The sequence below is a fragment of the Dasypus novemcinctus genome, chromosome 23 (genome assembly GCF_030445035.2).
Source record: "Dasypus novemcinctus isolate mDasNov1 chromosome 23, mDasNov1.1.hap2, whole genome shotgun sequence".
NCBI lineage: Eukaryota > Metazoa > Chordata > Mammalia > Cingulata > Dasypodidae > Dasypus > Dasypus novemcinctus.
In genome coordinates, this window is record NC_080695.1 from 53,766,138 (window position 1) to 53,787,724 (window position 21,587).

The 21,587-nt window shown below is 42.2% G+C and overlaps 1 protein-coding gene across 3 annotated transcripts in view; it reads right to left on the minus strand.

Annotated features, from left to right (window-relative positions):
• Positions 1–21,587, minus strand: part of IQCK (IQ motif containing K) — a 144,045-nt gene that overhangs the window by 99,266 nt on the left and 23,192 nt on the right. For all 3 annotated transcript variants that reach the window (XM_004450400.4, XM_058286362.1, XM_071211314.1), the window contains exons 5-6: positions 8,061–8,113; positions 7,847–7,924 (exon numbers count right to left, since the gene is read on the minus strand). In XM_004450400.4, the coding sequence (XP_004450457.1) occupies positions 7,847–7,924; positions 8,061–8,113 (131 nt within the window). The remainder of the gene's footprint in view (positions 1–7,846; positions 7,925–8,060; positions 8,114–21,587) is intronic.

The following is a 21,587-nucleotide window of genomic DNA, read 5'->3' on the forward strand; positions in this document are numbered from 1 at the left end:
TTACTCAATAGGTCTGGGATAAGGCCAGGCTCCAATATTTTTCTAAAGCTCCCCAAATAATTTTTTTTTATTATTTATTATTTTTTTAAAAATTACATTATGAAAAATATGAGGTCCCATTCAACCCCACCGCCCCCGCCCCCCACTCCCCCCACAGCAACACTCTCTCCCATCATCATGACACATCCATTGCACCTTGTAAGTTCATCTCTGAGCATCACTGCACCCCATAGTCAATGGTCCACATCATAGCCCAGACTCTCTCACGTTCCATCCAGTGGGCCCTGGGGGGATCTATAATGTCCCGTAATTGTCCGTGAAGCACTATCCAGGACAACTCCACGTCCCGAAAACGCCTCCACATCTCATCTCTTCCTCCCGTTCCCCACACCCAGCAGCCACCATGGCTACGGTTCCCATACCCATTCCACATTTTCTCTGTGGACATTGGATTGGTTGTGTCCATTGCACATCTATGTCAAGTGGGGGCTTAGATTCCACATGGATACTGGATGCACTCCTCCCGCTTCCAGTTGTAGACACTCTAGGTTCCATGTTGTGGTGGTTGACCTTCTTCAACTCCATGTTAGCTGAGTGGAGTAAGTCCAATAAATCAAAGTGTAGGAGCTGAAGTCTGTTGAGGCTCTGGGCCTGGGTGTCATATTATCAGTCCAGAGATTCAAATCCCCTACATATATCTTAAGCCCAGCACCAACTACAATTCCAATAAAGTAGCATGCAAGTCTTGTGAAAAGAGATCCCCTCTGAGTCCAATTCCATCACGCAGAAACACCAGCTCCAAAGAAGGGCTATCTGTCATGGCAGTGAACCCCTTCTGCCATGACCATAGAACCCGTGGGTCTCTTTATCCCTCAAAAGAACCAATACCTGGGGTTGTATCTACCTTATCTGTCTCTTAGACTCTGTTCAGTTGTACATAGGGATATTCCAAGGTAGAAAACCATGGTTTAGAGTAGTGGCTCTCAACCAGGGGCGATTTTGTACCCCCCAGGGGACATTTGTCAATGTCTGGAGACATTCTTGATTGTCTTGACTGTGCGGATGCCATGGGCACCTAGTGGATAAAGGCCAGAAATGCTGCCGAACACTCTGCAATAACACAGGATGGCCCCCGACAGCAAAGAAGCATCTAGTCCTAAATGTCAGTAGTGCTGAGGTTGAGATATTGTTTCCCCACTGTTGCCCTCAGTTCTCCTTAAGGACTTCCAATCTCCTTTGCCTCTCTGACTCTTCCTGCTCTAGAGTAACCTCGGAAAGAATGCAATACCTGAATTCTTGCCTCTCAAGAACAAATCTGGGCACTGACTAGCTTGGCCATTGTCCCAGCTGGTCTGGCTTCAGATTGGCCAGGAAGGGCTCTTGGATGGTCTTTTGCTTCCTTATTTTCTGTCACTGCTTTGTTAACATCGCTATTGCAACACTCACTAAGGGGACATTACAATCAGTTGTAAACATCTCTCTCACTCCAATCCGTCAGTTTTCTCCACACCAACAAGCTCTGTGCTTGGCATTTCAATAATGCCAGGTGTTCAATAAACATTTATTGCATGAAATGAATTAGAATAGTATCCTATTAATTTTTATCATGCTTCTGGGTATCCCTGTGAAAGGTAATAGAAGTAGAGAATAGAGATCCCAGTTAAAAGTAAGAACTCAGATGTTTCTGTTCCTCTGGAGTCCACCTGAAATTAATGCTGCTGCCCTGGTGCAATATATTTATCAGAGCGGCCAAATAAAGTTGGTAAGCATTTTAAATTAAGACATTTGTATAATCAAGGACTAAAGATTTGAGAGAACTCTTATTTAGAGACATGCTTTTATTTTAAGATTCTCTTTCATTGGTTATTGTAAGGGGGAAAATAATAATTCATTTTCAAGGCAAAGCCACAACCTGCTAGACTGCTAAGTCCACTCAATTGGGAAAGAATAGTCTCTACAACAAATGGTTCTGTGAGAACTGGACAACCATAGGCAAAAGAGTGAAGGAGGGCCCCTGTCTCACAGCATATACAAAAATTAACTGTAAATGGATCAAAGACTGAAATGTAAGAACCAGAGCTATAAAACTCCTAGAAGAAAACATAGGGAAGCATCTTCAGGATTTTGTATTAGGCAGTGGTTTCTTAGACCTTACACCCAAACACAGGCAACAATTTAAAAAACAGAAAAAACTGAACTTCCTCATCAAAATTAAAGTTTGGTGCATCAAAGTACTTTATCATGAAAGTGAAAATACAACTTAATGGGAGAAATATTTGGAAATCACGTATCCAATAAGGGTTTAACATCTAAAGTATATAAAGGAATCCTATGACTTAATGATGAAAAGACAACCAATTCAATTAAAAAATGGGTAAAATATTTCTCTAAGCCAAACTCAGCATAATAACTCACCACATTCATGTGTGGGACATGACTCCCGGGGATGAGTCTCCTTGGCACCAAGGGATTTTTATTTTTTATTTTTAATTATCTTTTTTTTAAAGAATGTAAATAATACAAAATGTTACAATAAAAAATATAAGAGGTTCCCATATACCCCACTCCCCACACCCCTCACTCCTCCCACATCGACAACTTCTTTCATTAGTGTGATAACTTCTTTCATTGCATTTGATGAGTACATTTTGGAACATTGCTACACCACATGGATTATAGTTTACATTGTAGTTTACACTCTCTCCCAGTCCATTCAGTGGGTTATGGCAGGATATATAATGTCCTGCATCTGTCCTTGCAATATCATTCAGGACAAAGCCAGGTCCCAAAAATGCTCCAATATCACATCTCTTTTTCCCTCTCCCTGCCCTCAGCAACTCCTGCAGCCACAGTCTCCACATCAATGATATAATTTCTTCCATTGCTAGAGTCACAATAATTTTATAGTAAAATGCCAATAAGTTCACCTAATCCATATTTTATTCCTCCATCCTGAGGACCTTGGGATGGCAATGTCCTCTCTACCTTGAAATTGAGAGGGGGCTTAGATCCCACAAGGCTGATGGATCGATTCTGTCTGCTTGCAGTTGGAGACACTCTCGCTTCCCTGGTGTGGTGGCTGACCATCATCACCTCCCTGTTAGCTGACCTGAGTAAGTCCAACAAACCAGAGAATAAGTGTTGCAACTCTGCTGAGGCTCAGGGTCCAGACGGCACATAGATAGTCCAGAGATTCAAGTCTCCTGAACATACACCAACCCCAGAACCAACCACAGGTTCAGTAAAAGTGACAGAAAAGGCATGCATAGAGAGAGGTCACATCTGAGTCCAACTCCATCATACTGAGGAGCACAAATTCCAAAGTAGGGCCCACTGGCAAGGCACCAAACTCCTGAGCCATCTGTCATGACTGTAGGGCCTCGGTGTCTCCATAGCCATCAGGAACACCACTGCCTAGGGTTGTATTTACTTTGGCTATCTCTGAGATCCTGCTGAGATGTGTGTAAGCGTGACCCCTCTGATGACCTTCCAACTCATTTTGAAGTCTCTTAGCCATATAAACTCATTTGTCTTTACCATTTTCCCCTTTTATTCAAGGTCTTTTTCTAGTTGCATCACCAGCTGGTGTGGCACCGAGGGATTATTACCAAGCATCAACTAGCGATGCACTTGGAAAAAGACCTAGACTAAAAAGGGGAAGTATCAAATACAAATGAGTGTTTAAGACTAAGAGATTTCAAAGTGAATCAGGGGATCATTCCAGAGGTTACGCTTAAGCACATCTCAGGAGGACCTCACTGACTGCCATTGTAAACAGTGCCTCAAGTAGGAGTGCTCCTGAGGGCTCTAGAGACATCTGGACACTATAGGTAGGGGAGAAACCCCAGAAATCAGTACCCTATTGGTAGGCCTTGCTTTGGAATATATGAGAACCTATCTCCCCAATGTATCAGAGTTAGACTCATTTATAATTTTCCTACACATGATTATTCTGTTCCCTTTATTTGAGCCTACTATTAGCACTATACCCATTAAACATATGTCCCAGAGGCTTAAATCTTCCAGCTCTTCTTATGTCAGTTGAGCCCTGAATCTCAGAAGAGTTGCAGCCAACACCTACTCTCCAGTTCATCAGACTCACCCAGGACAACTAACAAAATGATGATGATAAACAATGCCCATCCCAAAAAACAGAGAATATCTACAACTGTAAGCAAGACAGTTCCATCCACCTGCCCCATGGGGTCTAAGCTCCCTCTCAGTCGGAAGAAGAGTGGGCATCACCATCCCCAAACCCCCAAGATTAAGGAATGAACAAACATAAGAGAAGAATGCAACTATGGACTTCAGTAGAAATATTATTATCCTAGTGATGGAAGAACTTGTAATATTGATATAAAGACAGTGGTCACCAGAAGTTCTGAGAGGAAGGAGAGGGAAGAAGAGGTGTAACATGGGGCATTTTGGGGACATTGGAATTGTTCTGCATGATATTGCAATGATGGATACAGGCCATTACACATTTTTTTTCAAAACCTATAAAATGCTGCAGTACAATGTGTAAAGCATAATGTAAACTATAGACTATGGTTAGTAGCAATGCTTCAGTATGTGTTAAAAATGTACCACACTAATGAAGATGTTAATGGGGGAAGTGTGGGAGGGGAAGGGAGTGCGATATATGGAAATCCCCTATATTTTCAATGTAACATTTATGTAATCTGAAGCCTCTTTAAAAACAAAGAAAATAGAATTGAATAGACATTTCTCCAAAGAGGATAAACAAATGGCTAAAAAACACATGAAAAGTTGCTCAACATCATTACCTATTGGGGCGATACAAATCAAAACCACAATGAGATATAATTTCACATCCACTAGAATGGCTACAATTGAAAAAACAGAAAATTACAAGTGTTAGAGAGGATGTGGAGAAACTGGAACACTCATTCATTGCTGTTGAGAATGTAAAATGGTACAGCCACTATGGAAGACAGTTTGGCAATTCCTCAGAAAGCTAGGTATAGAATTACTATACGACCTGGCAATCCCACTACTTAGTATATACACAAAAGAATTGAAAGCAGGGACTGGAACAGATGCTTGCACACTGATGTTCGTAGCGGCATTATTCACAATTGGGCAGGCGGCGGACTTGGCCCAGTGGTTAAGGCATCCGTCTACCACATGGGAGGTCCGCGTTTCAAACCCCAGGCCTCCTTGACCCGTGTGGAGCTGGCCCATGCGCAGTGCTGATGTGCACAAGGAGTACCATGCCACGCAGGGGTGTCCCCCGCATAGGGGAGCCCCACACGCAAGGAGTGCACCCCATAAGGAGAGCCGCCCAGCGCGAAAGAAAGTGCAGCCTGCCCAGGAATGGCGCCGCACACACGGAGAGCTGACACAACAAGATGATGCAACAAAAGGAAACACAGATTCCCATGCTGCTGACAATAACAGCAGTGGACAAAGAAGACACAGCAAATAGACACAGAGAACAGACAACCGGGGTGGGGGAGAAGGGGAGATAAATAAATAAATAAATAAATCTTTAAAAAGAAAAAAAAAGATGGAAGCAACCCAAGTGTCCATCAACCAATAAATGGATAAACAAATGTAGTATATATGTACAATGGAATATCATACAGCTATAAAAAGGAAGTTCTGATTCATGCAACAACATGGATGAACTTTGAAGATATGTTGAGTGAAATAAGTCATACAAAAATGGACAAATAGTATATGATCTCACTGATATGAAAGAATTATTAATAGAATAAGCAAACTCACAGAGGCAGAATCTACCAGGGGATGGGGTGGGGGTAGGGAATGGGGAGTTAATGCTTAAATTGTACAGAATTTCCATTTGGATTGCTTATAAAGTTTTGGAAATGGATGGTAACGATAGTAGCACAACATTGTGGATGCAATTAACAGCACTGAATTATATATGTGAATGTGGTTAAAGGGGGAAATCTTAGGTCATATAAATGTTATCAGAATAAAAATTAAAAGGAAAAACATAGGACTGTACAACACAGTGAGTTCTATTGTAAATGATGGACTATAGTTAACAGTATAATTATAAAAATGTTCTTTCATGAATTACCACAAATGTTCCACACTAATGCAAGGTGTTAATAATAGGGTAGCATATGTGGGAAAAATATACCATAATGTAAACTATGGATTATGATTAAAAGTACAATTACAACATTGTTTCATCAATTGTAACAGAGGTACCATAGTAATACAAAGTGCATTTTCTGCATGGATTTTTCTGTAAACCTTCAAATTCTTCAATTTAAAAAAGTTAATAAAATACTTTTTAAAAACCCTTGTTGCTAGAAAAAACATATACCAACCTTTCATCTATTTATCATGTATGGTCAACAAATTATGGGGTCTTTCTTCCATTTCATGATGGACAAGAGGCACAGGTTTAGAAACTAAGCAACAAGATTTTCCAGTGTCCTTTTTTTATGTATAGTTATTCTCAGATCTTTTTTTAAACTGGTAATACCTGGAATTTTTAATTCTGAAAATTGAGAAAGTCAGCCAAAAGCATATTCAACTTGGAATTCTCAGGAAGGGCAGATTTATGCAAAAGCTGTGATGTTTGAGAGCTAAGGGTCTAATTTAAGGTCATCCAGTCTGTTTAATATATGGTTTTGTGACTCGCCCAGTTTCCTGGTGCCTCAGTTTCCTGACATTGTTCTTGTAAAGGGTGGAAACATTTTGAAAGCAACAGGCTAAATATATACTCTTTTCTCTAAATTGAACAATCTTTTCTTCTACCTTAAAAGAGTTAAACACTGCTTGAATGTCATCTTCTAAGTGCGGTCTTTCCTGACCATCCTATATAAAATTGAGTCTCCTTAATACGCCATTATTCCCCTCCCCTGCTTTATTTTTCCCTATACCTCTACTGTCATCCCCACTAGACTGGAAGCTCCATGAAGGCAGGGATTTAGGGCTACTTTGCTCACTGCTCTATCTCCAGCCTAGAATGATGTTGGATATATCATAGATGCTCAATAAATATTTTTGCATGCATACATAAATTATGAAACATACCATACACTTGTCAAAAGGCATGAACTGAATGTAATTGAATCAATATGACTAGATCTCAAAAAACATACATTTGAGCTAAGTAAAAGCAAATTGCAGAATGATATATAGAGTTCCTCATTAGCAAAATGGGGCTGGTAACAGCATTGTTAGGAAAATCAAATCCTTTGTGTTAAATGCTGAGATACGTGTTGTGTACAGTGATATGGGTGCACAATAAATGTTAGCTGTTTTCGTCATCATTATTATTTTATGTCAATGACGAAAAATAGCTCACACAAAGCAATACTGCTAAATTTATACAGCTATAACTTAATTTTATGTGGTGATATAACTAACTTTAAGAGATTGGGAAGGAAGCACTACACACCCAACTCTGAATACCTCTGTAAGAGAGGAGAACCAGGGAAGAATGACAGTCAGAGAGAGTTTTAACTTTTCTGTCATGTTCTAATATTTCAAATGGGGAATTTATGAATGCATTACTCATATAACTAAAAATTAATATTTAGAAAAGTTGAGTAGTATTTACGGAGGCATAATGACCTTCAGAGAGAGAGAAGAAATGAATTACTTAGGATAATAATTTTTGAAGTTGTTTTATTTCTGATGTACTTCTTGAAAAATCACTAAATGGGTAAGATGCGCTCACTCTAGACTAGAAACAACCACAGCAAAAAGAGCTACAAGTAAAACTGGCCTGGTTTCCTGGAAGGATTGCATGAGTTAGTTCCCTTAGACTGAAGAAAGTTCTTGTTAGCACAATCTTAAAATCAGAATAAATGGTTTGAAGCCTGGTGTGGGTACTCACTGGTGCTTCAGCCACTCAGCCACAAATGGAATGGAGAAGAACTCTGTGAATGGCTCGTCTGTCCTCTTCGGATTTTGACTGAGCGCGATGCCACATGTTTGAATGACACAAATACAATATGCAAGAATTCAAGTCAGTTGTTACTATTCAGCTTGCAAATGAACATTTTTGAATCCTTAGGGTCCCTGGATATTCAAGGACATGAAAAACTTACTTGTATAACCACTCCGTCAGAAAATCACAGGCAATGAATTTGGTTCTTTTCCTCTAAAGAGAGAAGAGAGATTTGAATTATATATTTATCTTGACCATATGTCTGAGAAGGGCAAAGAAAAAGAAGTTAATTGAATGTTTGTGCTAGAGGAAATACACATGGGTCCTTTTGGAGCAACAAGCAGTAACTTGGGCAATGTGAAGAATTTTGAAGTCATTTCTCAGTCATCTTTGGATGAGCATATTTTCTGAGAGCAGGTACCAATGAAAGGACAGTACATACAGTTGAGGCTTATTACATGTTTTAGAAATTGTCTCCAAAGGACTTTGTTTTTTAAATCTAAACCTTGATTTTCTTTTCTAAGTAACTGTATTGATTGATTTCCCCCAATGCACTGAAGCCCTTAGAACAGCAGAGCTTCAGGTCTGGGGACCACTTACATATGTGAAAGCCAAGCACGCAGAGAGCGATTGGACAGTGGGGATGACCTCACTAGTTGTCCTCCCAACATCCACTCTCCACTTCATCCTTATTAACAGAAACCTCGTTACTTCCAAATGGCAATCAGCCTGGCCAAAAATCTACATTTCCCAGCCTCCCATGCAGCAAGGGACAGCCATGTGACATAGTTCTGCCCAGTGAGATAGAAATGAACATGCCCCAGGATTTCTGAGAAAGTTTTGCTTTCCCGATAGAGCTGTTCCTTCTTCCTTTTTTTGTTTTTTAAGATTTATTTAATTTATTTATTTATTTATCCCCCCTGGACAAGTTGTCTGCTCTCTGTGTCCATGCACTGTGTGTTCTTCTCTGTCTGCTTGCATTTTTGCCAGCGGCACTGGGAATCTGTGTCTCCTTTTGTTGCTTCAGCTCTGTGTGTGCAGTGCCACTCCAGGGCAGGCTGCACTTTTTTTGCAAGGGGCGGCTGTCCTTGCAGGGCGCACTCCTTGTGCATGGGGCTCCCCTATGCAGGGGACGCCCCTGTGTGGCATGACATTCCTTGCATGCATCAGCACTGGACATGGGCCAGTTCACCACACAGGTCAAGAGGCCCTGGGTTTGAACCCTGGACCTTTTACGTGGTAGGCGGACACTCTATCGGTTGAGCCAAATTCGCTTCCCTTCTTCCTTGAAGGTCCCTTCTACTTCTTCCAGTTTGGAGCACAGGCTGGAAGTGAAGCAGCATCTTTTGAGCATGAAGACAAAAGTCACATCCTAGGGCTGATGCAGCAGGTGGGAAGCTGGAGCCTGGGCCTGTGATGGCTTTCTCAAGCCACCACTCTCGCTTCTGCCTGTCCTAACTTGGACATCTCCTTATGTAAGGATAACAACTTCATTTGTTTTACTTCCATTGTTCTTGAGTTTTTCATTACATGCAATTGAATACAGTCCCCAGGATAGTTAACCAGTAAGCCAAAGGTGGTGGAGGGAAACCATGAAGTAATGCAGAAGGTATGCAGAGAGCAGGAATGGGGTGGAGTCTCCTATTTCCACTTAAGAGTCTTTTCTTATAACCCAAACAAAGCCAGTCAACTCCTGCTAGAGAACTGCTTTGGAAACTGGGAGATAGAGGGTCCCTGCTCCTCCTTTCCACAGAACAGGGGCTAAGCACCAAGTAAGTCAAGGGACCTTAAATTCATGTGGAGAGATTCTTCCCAAGAACAAAGGCAATACAGAGGACGCCAGAAATTCTCTCCTGCCCCTCCAGATCCACTCTTTTCCACCCTAATCTGTACCATGGAAGGCTGGTTGTTACAGATAGCATCAACCAGGCTCCCTTCCTCTCTATCTGGGTCCAAGCAATGGGGTGCACCAGCAGGAGGTGGGGGGAAGTAGGGAGAAAGGTGGGGTACATATTCTCCTGGTTTGCTCCCTGCTGGGTCACATATCTGTGTGTGTCTCTACCAAAGCCACCACTCCTGTCAGGCACCCTCTCCTACAGCTCTTACTAAATCTAGAAACTGTTTCCTTCCTTTGTCCCTTTAGGCCAAGGAGAGGGAATGGCTTCCAAGCTTCTGTAAGCTCTGGGTGCTTCACTTCTTGCTGGTTTCCCTTAACCCTGTCCACATCTTTGCAAATTGTCCCATCATTAGACTCTTCTCAATCAGCCCTTCTTGAGTGGGCTTCCTTCTTATTGGAACCCTGCCCAAGACTCGGGAAAGCCAAGCTGAGAGACAGAGAGCAAGACAAGGTTCAGATGCCACAGGCTCCAACCAGGCCTGAGCCAGCTGACCAGCTGGATTCCCCACACACACAGGTCACTTTTTCTTGTTTAATACAATAACAATAACAACAATAATAAATGACTAGTATAGCCTTCCCTCTGATGCTATACTAGCTAGAATTGAGTCTACTATTAGACAATATATCACTATGCTAGGGGCTTCCATATACATTTTCTCATTTAATTTCCATGACAACAACCTTAGAGGGTTTGCCCAAAAGAGAAAAACTGAGGCTTACAACAACCTTAGAGGGTTTGCCCAAAAGAGAAAAACTGAGGCTTACGGAGAGCAAGCACTTTGTCCAGTTAGGAACAAGGAAAATCTCCCTAGAAGTTTCCCAGCTGAATTTCCTTCAAGACTCATTGGTCCAAAATGCAGTGAAGGCCCACACCCAGGTTGGATCAAACCGATCATGGATCAACTCCTGGGGCAGCCCCCCTGAAGGACACAGCAGCTCTAATGAGAGCAAACCAAATGGGGTTCTGTTAGCAAGAAAGATGTTGGGTAGACCACCAATGGCAGATTCTTAATGACATTGTACTAGTCCCTTGATCCAGCCGTGACTGAAACCAGGATTCCCTGGACCTTTCAGGTATAGGAGCCAATATCTTCTCTTTAATGCCTAAATCACTGGGAGTTGGATTGTTTATTGCTTATAATAGTTTTAACTACTATTCTTTCCTTCTTTAATTGGCTAACTCCCATTTGCCCTTCCAGATGGCTTCAGGAAGACATCTGAAGCATTCTCACCCTTTTCAGTTTTGGGGAGGCACTCTCCCCGATTCTCTGTGCAGCCTTCTGTCATAGCACCTCAGACTGTAACATCACTGCCGCCTACATGTCTATCTCTCCAACCGAACTGCCAATTCTGAGACCAGAGTATGTCATCTTTTTCTTTGCATTCCCATTGCTTACCTGAGTGCCTTGCCCAGAGTAGGTGATCCATGAACATTGAGAAAATGAATGAAAAAATTCACTCAATTAACAAGTATCAAAACAAGAAAGAACTCATGCACAAAGATCCTGGCATTTAAAAGTGGGAATTGCTAACAACATTCTGAACAATTTCCTTTCGCTTTGTTCCCACAATATTTGTTTATGAACTTTTTTCTTTGTTTTGTGTTTTTTCCCCTTCCCTTTGAAGCAGCCAACCCTACTTCAGAGTCCTACATAAGGTTGAAAAGAGCATAATGAAATTGATGCTCACCAAAAAAGAAAGTGCTACTTAAGATTTTTCACACAAAGCTTTACTACAGCTGTTAGTAAATAAAATATGGTGATTGCTGACTTGCTGGAACTTATGTGCAGGCTTTTAGCTCATTGCCGAAAACCTTTCATTAACAAATTGGCTAGCACTGCTAGCCAGGGTAATAAAATTAAATGTACTAGACCACAGAACGGGGTCTTCCAAGCCTTCTTTGTAAGATTAAGCTTCCCTTCAAAAAGCTATCTTTAACCAAAATAAGAAAATACTTGTCCAACAATGCAAATATGTAACTAGCATGTGTGGCCGTATAATAATTTAAACAATCTGGCAATTGTAGGATAGCAGTGTCACTCTCTAGTCCGACAAAAGATGCATTGTTCCCTTGGCATTTACTGCACCATTTGTGGTAAAGATTTCTCCTACAAAGGGAATGCAGCTCAACTTACTTTTTAAAATTGACGTTAAAAAGAGCCAAATGGTCTATGTATGAAGGTCATGCCGACAGATTTAATCACTTTTGATGCAAAGAAATAAAATGGAAGAAATTGAGTTTTCCTTCTCTTCTGGGCAAACGTGGACGTGCTGTGCATACTCAGACATGCAGAACAGTGGGGATATTGTTCGGCTGTTGTTTAGTTTAAAAATTATCTGCTGCGGAGCGGAAAGAGAAGGGAAAGCAAATGAAAAGTTGTGGCAAGTAAAGAGATAGGAGAGGAAGTGGATAGAAAAAATTATAGAGTGAGATTAAGGAAGTGTGGGCACCCAGGGGTTTATGGAATGTGGACAAATTCACTGAGTTCTTGATCGCTATCAGGTGAAAATGCACAAGTTTGGGCGAGCAGAGGAAACAGCTCAGGCAAACTCCCACAAGATTGAAAAAGAAAAAAAATTTAAATCTAGAATTAAAAGAAAAAAGACTAAGGTTCAAGGAATGAGAACATCATCATGTCATCAGGTATCTGCAACATATTTTAAAATGCATCCAAAAAATAAGATGAATGATAGAGAAAAGGCTTAATAGGCAGGTAAGTGATGAAGCAAATAAAGTAAGATGTGCATCATAGAATCTAAGTACTGAATTCATTCTGAAATTCTTTCATGTCTTCTATGTTTGAAACTTTTTTTTTAACAGAATCTGGGGCTAGGGAGAACATCGCCATGAAAGACCTAAACTTCAAAGAGAGAAAAGGCAGAAATTAATAGGGGTTAAATCTAAAGAGTTCTTTGCACCAGTTTTTATGGGCAAAGACATACAGAGGCAGACTGGAGGACTGAAGACTGGAAAGAGAAACAACTAGCGTTTGAAAGTAACTGAATCTGTATCAGTTGACTAATCTAATTCCACCCTGGAAAAGAAAAATCAGAAGCAAATGTTATCCAGTTTCGTAGGTGCAAGTGTGGTTGGCTATGATATTGTATTCGTTGAGGCTCTTTAGGTTTGCAGGAAAGACACATGCTCAGTTTACCTCTGTTACTGGGGCTGCGTTTAATTAGGCTAGATTATGCTGCAATAAGAGACAACCCCAAAGTCTCAGTGGCTTGTATCATCCATGGTTTATTTTTCACTCAATTTACATGAACATTTCAGGGGAAAAAACACAATTGGATGGCTCTGCTCCAAGATGTCTTTACTCTAGGGCCCAGGCTAAGAGAGCAGCCCCTCTCTGAAATATCACCAGTTACCATGGCAGAGGGAAAACAATACGGTGAACTGTGTTTTGACTTTTAAAGCATGTGCTGATAAATGGCATGTCACGTCCATTCATTTCACTGAACAAAGCCGTCACATGGCCAATCCTCCCTCAGGGAGGGGCCAAAATATTTTTGAATAATAACACATTCTAGTCCAGGGGGTGACTGTAAAGGTAGATGGGGTGATAAGAACAAGAAACCATCCACTGTTGCAGAGCCAGGTGTCAGGAAGAACTAGACCAGGGTTTAGAGCTGTTCAGGGCCCAGGAAAGCCTCCAGCTGTCCACCAGCAGCTCTGGTGATCCAGTGACATTCTAGTTCTGTGTGGCACTCAGCTCCTTGGCAGTGGCTTCTTCCTGAACTTTCTGCTCTCTCACTGATTCTCTCTCCTCTCTCCGTCCTAGAGTGGCTGGCCCAAGAGGGGCCTGGCATTTATTCCTAGTTCAATCACTTGTGACCAGAGTGATGGGGACAGGGACAAAGCAGGGTAAGTGCTACAGTTAAGGGCTGTGGGCTTGGCTCACACTTAAAACATCACAGACTCCTTCCCAATATAGGTATTTGTTTTCAGCCACCAGAGAATCCCTATACATGACAAAATTTATCGGTAACTATGATCATAGAAATGATCAAACACTTGGATTAGAACCAAGGCAAAACACTTATCACAGAAAACTTTAAGCAGGTGTTCGCATGGTTTTCACAGTGTTAGACTTTCATTAGAGAAAAACAGTGTTTCTCAAAAGAAGTTCAAGACCCATACTAAAAACACAAAGCATTGACTAAGACTGGCACACAGTCACTTCTAAAAGTCTTCTTGCTTAAAAGGAGTAAGGCTAAAATAATTCTACCACGCCTTTCCTGCCAGAATCTATTTTTTCCACTCCTTACAAATTTTTTTCAAATGAAAGTCAAAGGTATTTCTTACATCCCTTATCGGTCAAGGCCAAGAAATAGACTTTCTTCCATCACTGACCAGGGCCTTTGTGCTTTTTAACAGATATTTAGGCCTGTGATTAAAAAAAACCAAAAAACAGAAAAAACCAACAACAAGTATAATAAATGACTATTTGATAGACAAAGAATGTAAAAAAAAAAAGGTTTTGCTTTACTGAATTATTCATAATAGCACATTTTACCATCATGAGCTCATCAAAGGACTTGTCAGGAGTTAGAAATAGTTTCCTGATACCAGCTATTGTTTACAATTCTCTTCATTGTAATGGAATTTGATGAGTAGCCAAAAGTCAAAGGGAAAATTTTTATATTATATGGAGCAGAATAGGAAAAGAAGTGAAAAGTCTTAGACTCCACATTTAATCCACATTTAAGGCTGAGATAAGATTTATTTTCAGCGATCATTTTACTCATGCATAAAACTTCTGAGTTCTTTCAAAATTAAGTAAAATGCTCTGTTCCAGTTTGGTCCTATTCAGCAAACATTTACTGAGAACCTCCTCTCTGGCAAGCCCCAGGCTAACCCCTAGAGATAAAGGAAGAGTGAGACAAGGCCCGCTGTGGTTATAGTTTTCATGGCCAGCAACCACGATCACCCCAACCATTGGGAAGTAGCTGAGATGGGTGGAGAGGATTAACCCCACCTCCAACTTTGGGTATGAGCCCTGATAAGGCAGCTGAGATAATCCTGCCTCCTGGGTCACCTGATCTAAGCCAGATTGCATCCCTTCTGGCTGGCCAATAAGATTGTAGGGCTGGAGATTGGCACTTGACCCCTTTCAGAGTCACAGGATAACAGAGGAAATATGCTGGGGCTCCTGGGAAATAAGTACCCTTGCTTTTCTGAAAGAGCTTTCTCCTGGCTATGGAGTGGCTGCTTTAAGGCCAGTGTTAGGATGAAGCTGACCCTGTAAGAGGCCAAGTAGTGAGGCAAAAGAGAATCAGGTCCTCAATGACGTCACTGAGCTCCTGATTCAAGCTGATCCTGAAGCTGTCACATTTTACCCCAGGACTTTCTAGTTTTCTGAGTCAATAAATCCATTTTATGACTAAGCCTCAGTGATGTTATCTGCCACATAATGATCCCTAACCAAGTGAGCTGCCCAGCATTGCTTCCACCTTCTTGTGGTAACAGCACCCCAAGTCCCTGCAGATCCACCCTCCCCCAACTCTCCAGCTATGGTGCTTTGAGTGGGGCTCCTTCTGCTGGCCAAATAGCCCACAAAATCCCCCTTGTCCCAAGAAAAATTCCCGGGAGAGACATTCTCTCTTTCTTCTATGCTTGAACCTTACAAGACATGGGTTAGTGCCATGTGGTGGGGAGGGGGTGGTTTGAGAATGGAGAAAAATGAGGTGGAGAATTGGGTCACAAAGACATCATCTGTGCCCCCATACCTGCACTGGAAGATCTCCCTGCAGGCCTTTCATTTGTGTAAACCAAGAAAAATTCCCTTTTCTACTGATATCAGCTTGACTGGGATTTTCTGCCATTTGCAGGACCTGTCCTCAAAGAGTTAGCTTCCGTCAATGAAGGAAGTTGGCTCTGCCACCTTAAGACATCCAGCAGAAACAAGCTCATTTGGGTCTGCATTCCTTTTTATCATTCAGATAAATGTTTTATCATTTATTTGATAAATAAAGGAACTTTTATCAAAAATTGTTTACGGTAAGAATCATTTGATTCACAATGTTTTCAGAGAGGTATCTGAAAGAAGTTCCAAGTGAAGTTTACAAAGCAGCCCTTAAGCCAGCACTGTTGAACAGGGCAGTTGAATGAAGTTCTAATTAAGTTCTGATCTCTTGGGTTCCAATTAAGCTAATCCAAAGGCAAGGCTGGTATCAGGGGATCGCTTAAGAACGCCTGCTGGAGGGCACTGTTGAAACTTTATGATGATATTTACATCTCTCAAACTTAATTTGCTCCAGTGGAATACAGTGCAGAACAGGAACTGTAACCCGGCCTTTTCAGCCACCTTCAGCCTAAGGAGACTGAAGATCGTTCACTGTGGTCACATACATAAAACACCAATGGTGCCATTTTAACCATTTTTAAGTGTACAGTTCAGTGGTGTTAAATACGTTTACAATGGCATGCTACCATCACCACTTTGATGGGCTATTTTAACAATTGCCCATCTGATTCCCTTCCCCCAAACCTTTTCCTCCTCCCAGCCCGCATAGGTTCTCTGGCCATGGGGCACGGAGAAAGGCAGCTTATCACTCTCTTGTCACAGAAGGGATCAGAAGGGTCATTGTGGACACACAGGCAGCTAGAAGCAGGCAAGTCTTCCTGAAGAAAACTCAACTCCCAGAAAAACTCCTTGCTCAGATCCAAAACATTTTTGCAAACCTAGCTTCTCAGGCATACCTCCAAGAGACCAAAGGGTCTGGAGCATTCCCTCCAAGGCCTGCCCTCTGTTGGAAAAGGCAAGCCAGGGCCTGTGCAAAAAGAAGCTTCCGGCAGAGGCTCTGGTGATACGTCTGTCCTGAACCATCTCACTGTTCCTGCCTGAAACTGGATTTGTTCTTTCTCCCATGGTAACTTTGGTCCCTTCACTCTGGCCCCTCACTTGCTGGCACTTTGCTTCTCTCTTGATAATCATGGTTGTCAGTTACTGAGCACACACGTGTGCTAAGTGCTTTACACACACCATCTCGTTCTCTCCTCACAACGGCCCCCAGGAGGTAGGTACTGTGATTATGACCCTTCCCATCTCATAAATGAGAAAACCAAGGCTCACTGAGTTTAAGGAATCTTCCCAGGGGCCTAGAGCTATCAAGAGTTGGAGAAGGGATTCGAACTCCATCTGTCTGGCTCCAGCTCCTGTATTTCATCACGGTACCCTGCCACCGTCCTCCACATTTCTGAGATTCTATATCTCCCACCATTCAACTCCCCTCACGGCCAGTCTCCAACTTCCTCCTCCTCACTTCCTGCCCTCCCCGCAGCCCATCCCTAACTCAGTACACAACCCTAATTGGGCTTCTTGGGTAGATCTGATCATAAAATAGGCATTTAAAATAGTGCTAATTCTAAAATGAATGGCAGACAAAGCGTATCTGTATCAGGTCCACTTGAGCCAAAGTAATATATATAAAATCACCTCCCCAACAGAACAATAAGTATTAGCTTCCGTTACAGAAATCCCCCCACTTAGAAGTTTTTAAACTTCCCACTAGTTAGATAAGAACAAAGTCACAAGTCACAGGTCATCTCTAACAGCCATCAACAGAGGATGTTAGCATTGGTACAGGGACATTAGAGGGCCACTGAGTCACAAATGCAAATGTCCCAGGAGGAAGACAGTAACTTAAATGAGGGGCCCTAGCCAGATGAGCACTAGGGCCAGCTGGAGTGGGAGGGTCAGTCCCACCGGGAGGGGGCAGCAGCAACTCAACTTCACCTATTGTCATGGTAGAAACCTGGGCCCAGAGTTGTCACTTCTGATATTTTTCACAAGAAGCTGGGAGTCTGAATTTTTATGTAAAATTGCTCTATTTAAAAAAAGCAAAAAACAACCTATGTGTGGTTCATACCAATGTCAGTCTCCTGGCTTTGCTATTGCACTTTAGTTACATAGAAGATGTTACAATTGGGGGGAAATGGGTAAGGATACCTGGGACCTGTCTGTACTATTTTCTTGCAACTTCCTGAGATTCTATAATCAAACTAAAGTTCAAAACAAAACAAAACAAAACACTGTGAAGTCTAAAGAAACAAAAGCATCTGTGGGCCTTGGATTTGCACCCCCTGGTCTACAGGGTGTGCGTGTATGTGCTGCTTAATGTCCTATTAAAAATAGATTGATGATAAAAAGAAGAAAATGGATACTAATCTGATTGGATACACCTTTCAATAGAGTTGAAAAGAAGCCAGAAGAGTCCCAACCAGTCCCACAGCTTCTGAGCCTCAGTTTTCTCATCCGTTAAATGGAAAGAGTGAAATAGGAGAAGGTGTGGAGATGGACTGAGATCACATATCCACACAGGTTTCCTACAGAGGGACAGGACACTGTGAAGTCACAGCCTTGGGAATTCTAACATGATCATAAGCAGGAGAGTCTTCCGTTCTGTTAGTTTGTGTGATGGGAGTTACTTGTCCAGTTGTGTCAGAAGAAGGGTAAGTATCACATGGGATGACCTCATGTGATAGGCGACATAGTTTTTTTTCTCTCCCCCCCCCACTCCCCTACACTGTTGTTGTTGCTGTCTGTATCCATTTGCTGTGGATCTTCTGTATCTATTTCTCTTTTTGTCTTCTCTTTTTCTCCTCTATGATTCACCAGGATTCGATCCTGTGGACCTCTGATGTGGAGAGAGGTTTCCTGTCACTTGTGCCACCTCAGTTCCTGGTTTCTGTTGCGCCTTGCCTTGACTCTCCCCTTTGTCTCTGTTTTGTTGTGTCATCATCTTGCTGCGTAAGTCACTTGCGCAGGCACTGGCTTGCTGCACGGGCACTTGCGAGGGCCCTTGGCTCACAGCACAGGTATTTGCGCGGGCACTTGGCTCACCCACTGCATAGTCACTGGCTTACTGTGCGGGCACACTTTTTTTTTTTTTTTTACCAGGAGTCCCCAGGGATTGAACCCAGGTTCTCCCATATGTTAGGCGGAAGCCCAATCATTTGCGCCATGTCCACTTCCCTGACAAAGTTGTTAAAATTCCCATTTTGAGGTCATAAAACACCCCTTCTCTCTGCTATCCCCATGTACAGTCTTCCATTTCAGGTTTAAGGTATTTTCCAATTTAATTGTGTTCTTATTGCTACATTTCATAATTGCTGTGCCAGCTGCTGAGCTAAGCATGTTGAATGCATTATCTCATTTAGACAGAACCAATACCTTATGACATAATTACTATTATTATTTCCATTTTACAGAGAAAACTAGGCTTAAGAAGATTAAGGTTACAAGGTGCAAAGCTAGCAAGGTCGAAGTGAGGCCGGTTAGTACAGGAAAACGAGAAGATGAGCCACAACATGGCGAACAGACAACATGGCCAACAGACATCACTGAAAGACCCTGCTGAGACCTTGACTTTGACCTTGAGGTCCTAGTTGGGACACCTTCTGGGGCCAAGGGGAGGCCCTGGATATTCCAGACAGGCCTCACCATTGGTGGGGTAACCAGTAACAGCTGAGGCCCCTCCCCTTAGCATTAGCAAGGGGAGGAATAATTAATAGCTTAAAAGGTAACTACACAAGCCAGACCCCACTCTCTCTGCCTAGAGGAGCCTGCACAAACCTCAGTGTGTCCATCCATCCTTCCTTCCCATTTCTCAACAAACTCTATTCTTTTCTCCCATTTCCCAAAACATTATTTTTACTGGCCTAACTAAACTGGTGTGTTCTCAAATTCATTTATGTAACAAAGCCAAGAACCTAGAGGAATCCAACACTTTCCCTTCTTCACAAGGTCACAGACCCAGGAGATGAAACTGGGCCCAAAACTCAGGTCAGCCTCCTTCCAAATTGTTAAAAGGTCAGAGGGTAAATATTTTGCGTTTGTGAACCATACAACTTCTGCAGCAACTACTCAATTCTGCTTTGTAGCTCAAAAGTAGCCAGAGACAATATGTAAAGGAATGGGCATAACTTGTTTTCCTCATTTAAAAAAATAGATGGCTGGTCCTTCAACTGGAAGCATGGACAAATCCATAGTACTTGACTTCTGAAATGGAAGTTTGAGTTCATGTCTCTTCTTGATTTACCAGATAACCTTTTATTATTCCAAGAGTTTAACAGTTTAAACATCTTTGGGACCCAGGACTAGTGTAAGACTTGGGTTTTTCCTGTTCCTAAAAAGTAGTGGGAGAAATGCTGATCTCTAAACAACTAAGAAGGTCCATATGATTTATTTTTCAAAAAGAATCCATTGACTTATTTTCATTCCTACTTCCAGGGGAGTGGGTGTACCTCAGTGTTTGAGTATGAGGTCCCAGGTTGAATCCCCAGCACCTCCTAAAAAAAAAACTGGAGGAGCAGGGTATAGCTCAGTGATTGAGGGCCTGCCTTCCATATATGAGGTCTCAGGTTCCATTCCTGATACCTCCACATACACAAAATTGCCTCCATGTTTTAGACATAAATTCTTTAGAGATGTCAGGGAGACTTTCAGGCTATTATTTTCCCACCACAAACTGTGATTCTACCAGCTCCTTAAGCCATGTAGTTCTCTTCATGCTGAGTTCTCAGGTTCTAAGTTCATTTCTAAGGAGTATGTTTTGATTTTCACATATGTATCATTTTTTGAAAGAGCTAGTATTTTTAGAGTGATGAGGAAAGTCCATCCTTATGGCCATCTGTAATATCCAGAAAGTAGTAATGAGGATACCAGCCTCATCTCTTCATATACAACTGGTCAGGGGAAGGGGTGGTGGAATAACTTTCCTTTTTACAGCCTTGCTATTTTCCAAGCTTATGCTAAGAATGTAAACAACAGCTCACATTGAGGGCTTTTTATGCAAGGTACTCCTTTAAGTTTTACTTAACTAATTATCCTCACAATGACTGCATATTTATTACTAGGCATTACATATTATTACTATATATATATTTTTTTTAATTTACTCCCCGCCCCCCATGGCTTGTTCATTGTCTGTTCTCTGTGTCCATTTGCTGTGTGCTCTTCTGTGTTTTTTTTTACTTTTCTCCCTTTTCGTTGCGTCACCTTGCTGATTGGCGCTTATGGGCAGGGCGGCACTCCACGGCGCTTGCGGGCCAGGCCACACTCTGCGGCGTGCAGGCGAGCCTGCCTTCACAAGAAGGCCCCAGGACGCGAACCCAGGGCCTCCCATATGGTAGACGGGAGCCCAGCTGATTGAGCCACTGCCGCTTCCCCATATTATTACATTATTATTACTCCCATTTTATGGATTAGGAACAGAGGCTCAGAGAGGCTAAATACCTTGCCTGAAGTCTCTTATTAGTGAATGGAACAAGAATTTGAAGTCAGACAGTCTGGCTTCAGAGCTAGTCCCTTCACACAGTCTCATTTAATCCTCTCCATAATCCTGCCTGTGGTTCGCAAATGAGAGAGGAGAGATTTCCAGACAAGTTAAGTGAATTCCCTAAAGTTACCAGGCTAGATAAAGCCGGAAGCTGGAACCTGATGTCTGCTGCCAAAATCTAAGTTATTTCCAAAATAGTGTGTGAGGTAAATAGTGAAAATGGCCACTACTCTCCCCCCTCCATGTACCCAAACCCATCTTAAAGCGACTTTACGGCATTTTCCAGCAAGAGGTGGAGTCTATTTTCTCAACCCCTGGGTTGGCCTTTCGCCTTTCTTTGGCCAAGACAATGTAATAGAAGTGACACTGTGCCAGTTTCAAGCCTCCCCTTCAAGAGCCCTTGGAATCCTCTCACCTGAACTCCGCCCAGATGCCGTGCGAACAAGCCAGGGTTAATCTGACGGAAGGTGAGACACCGAGCAGAACATCAGTGGCCATCCT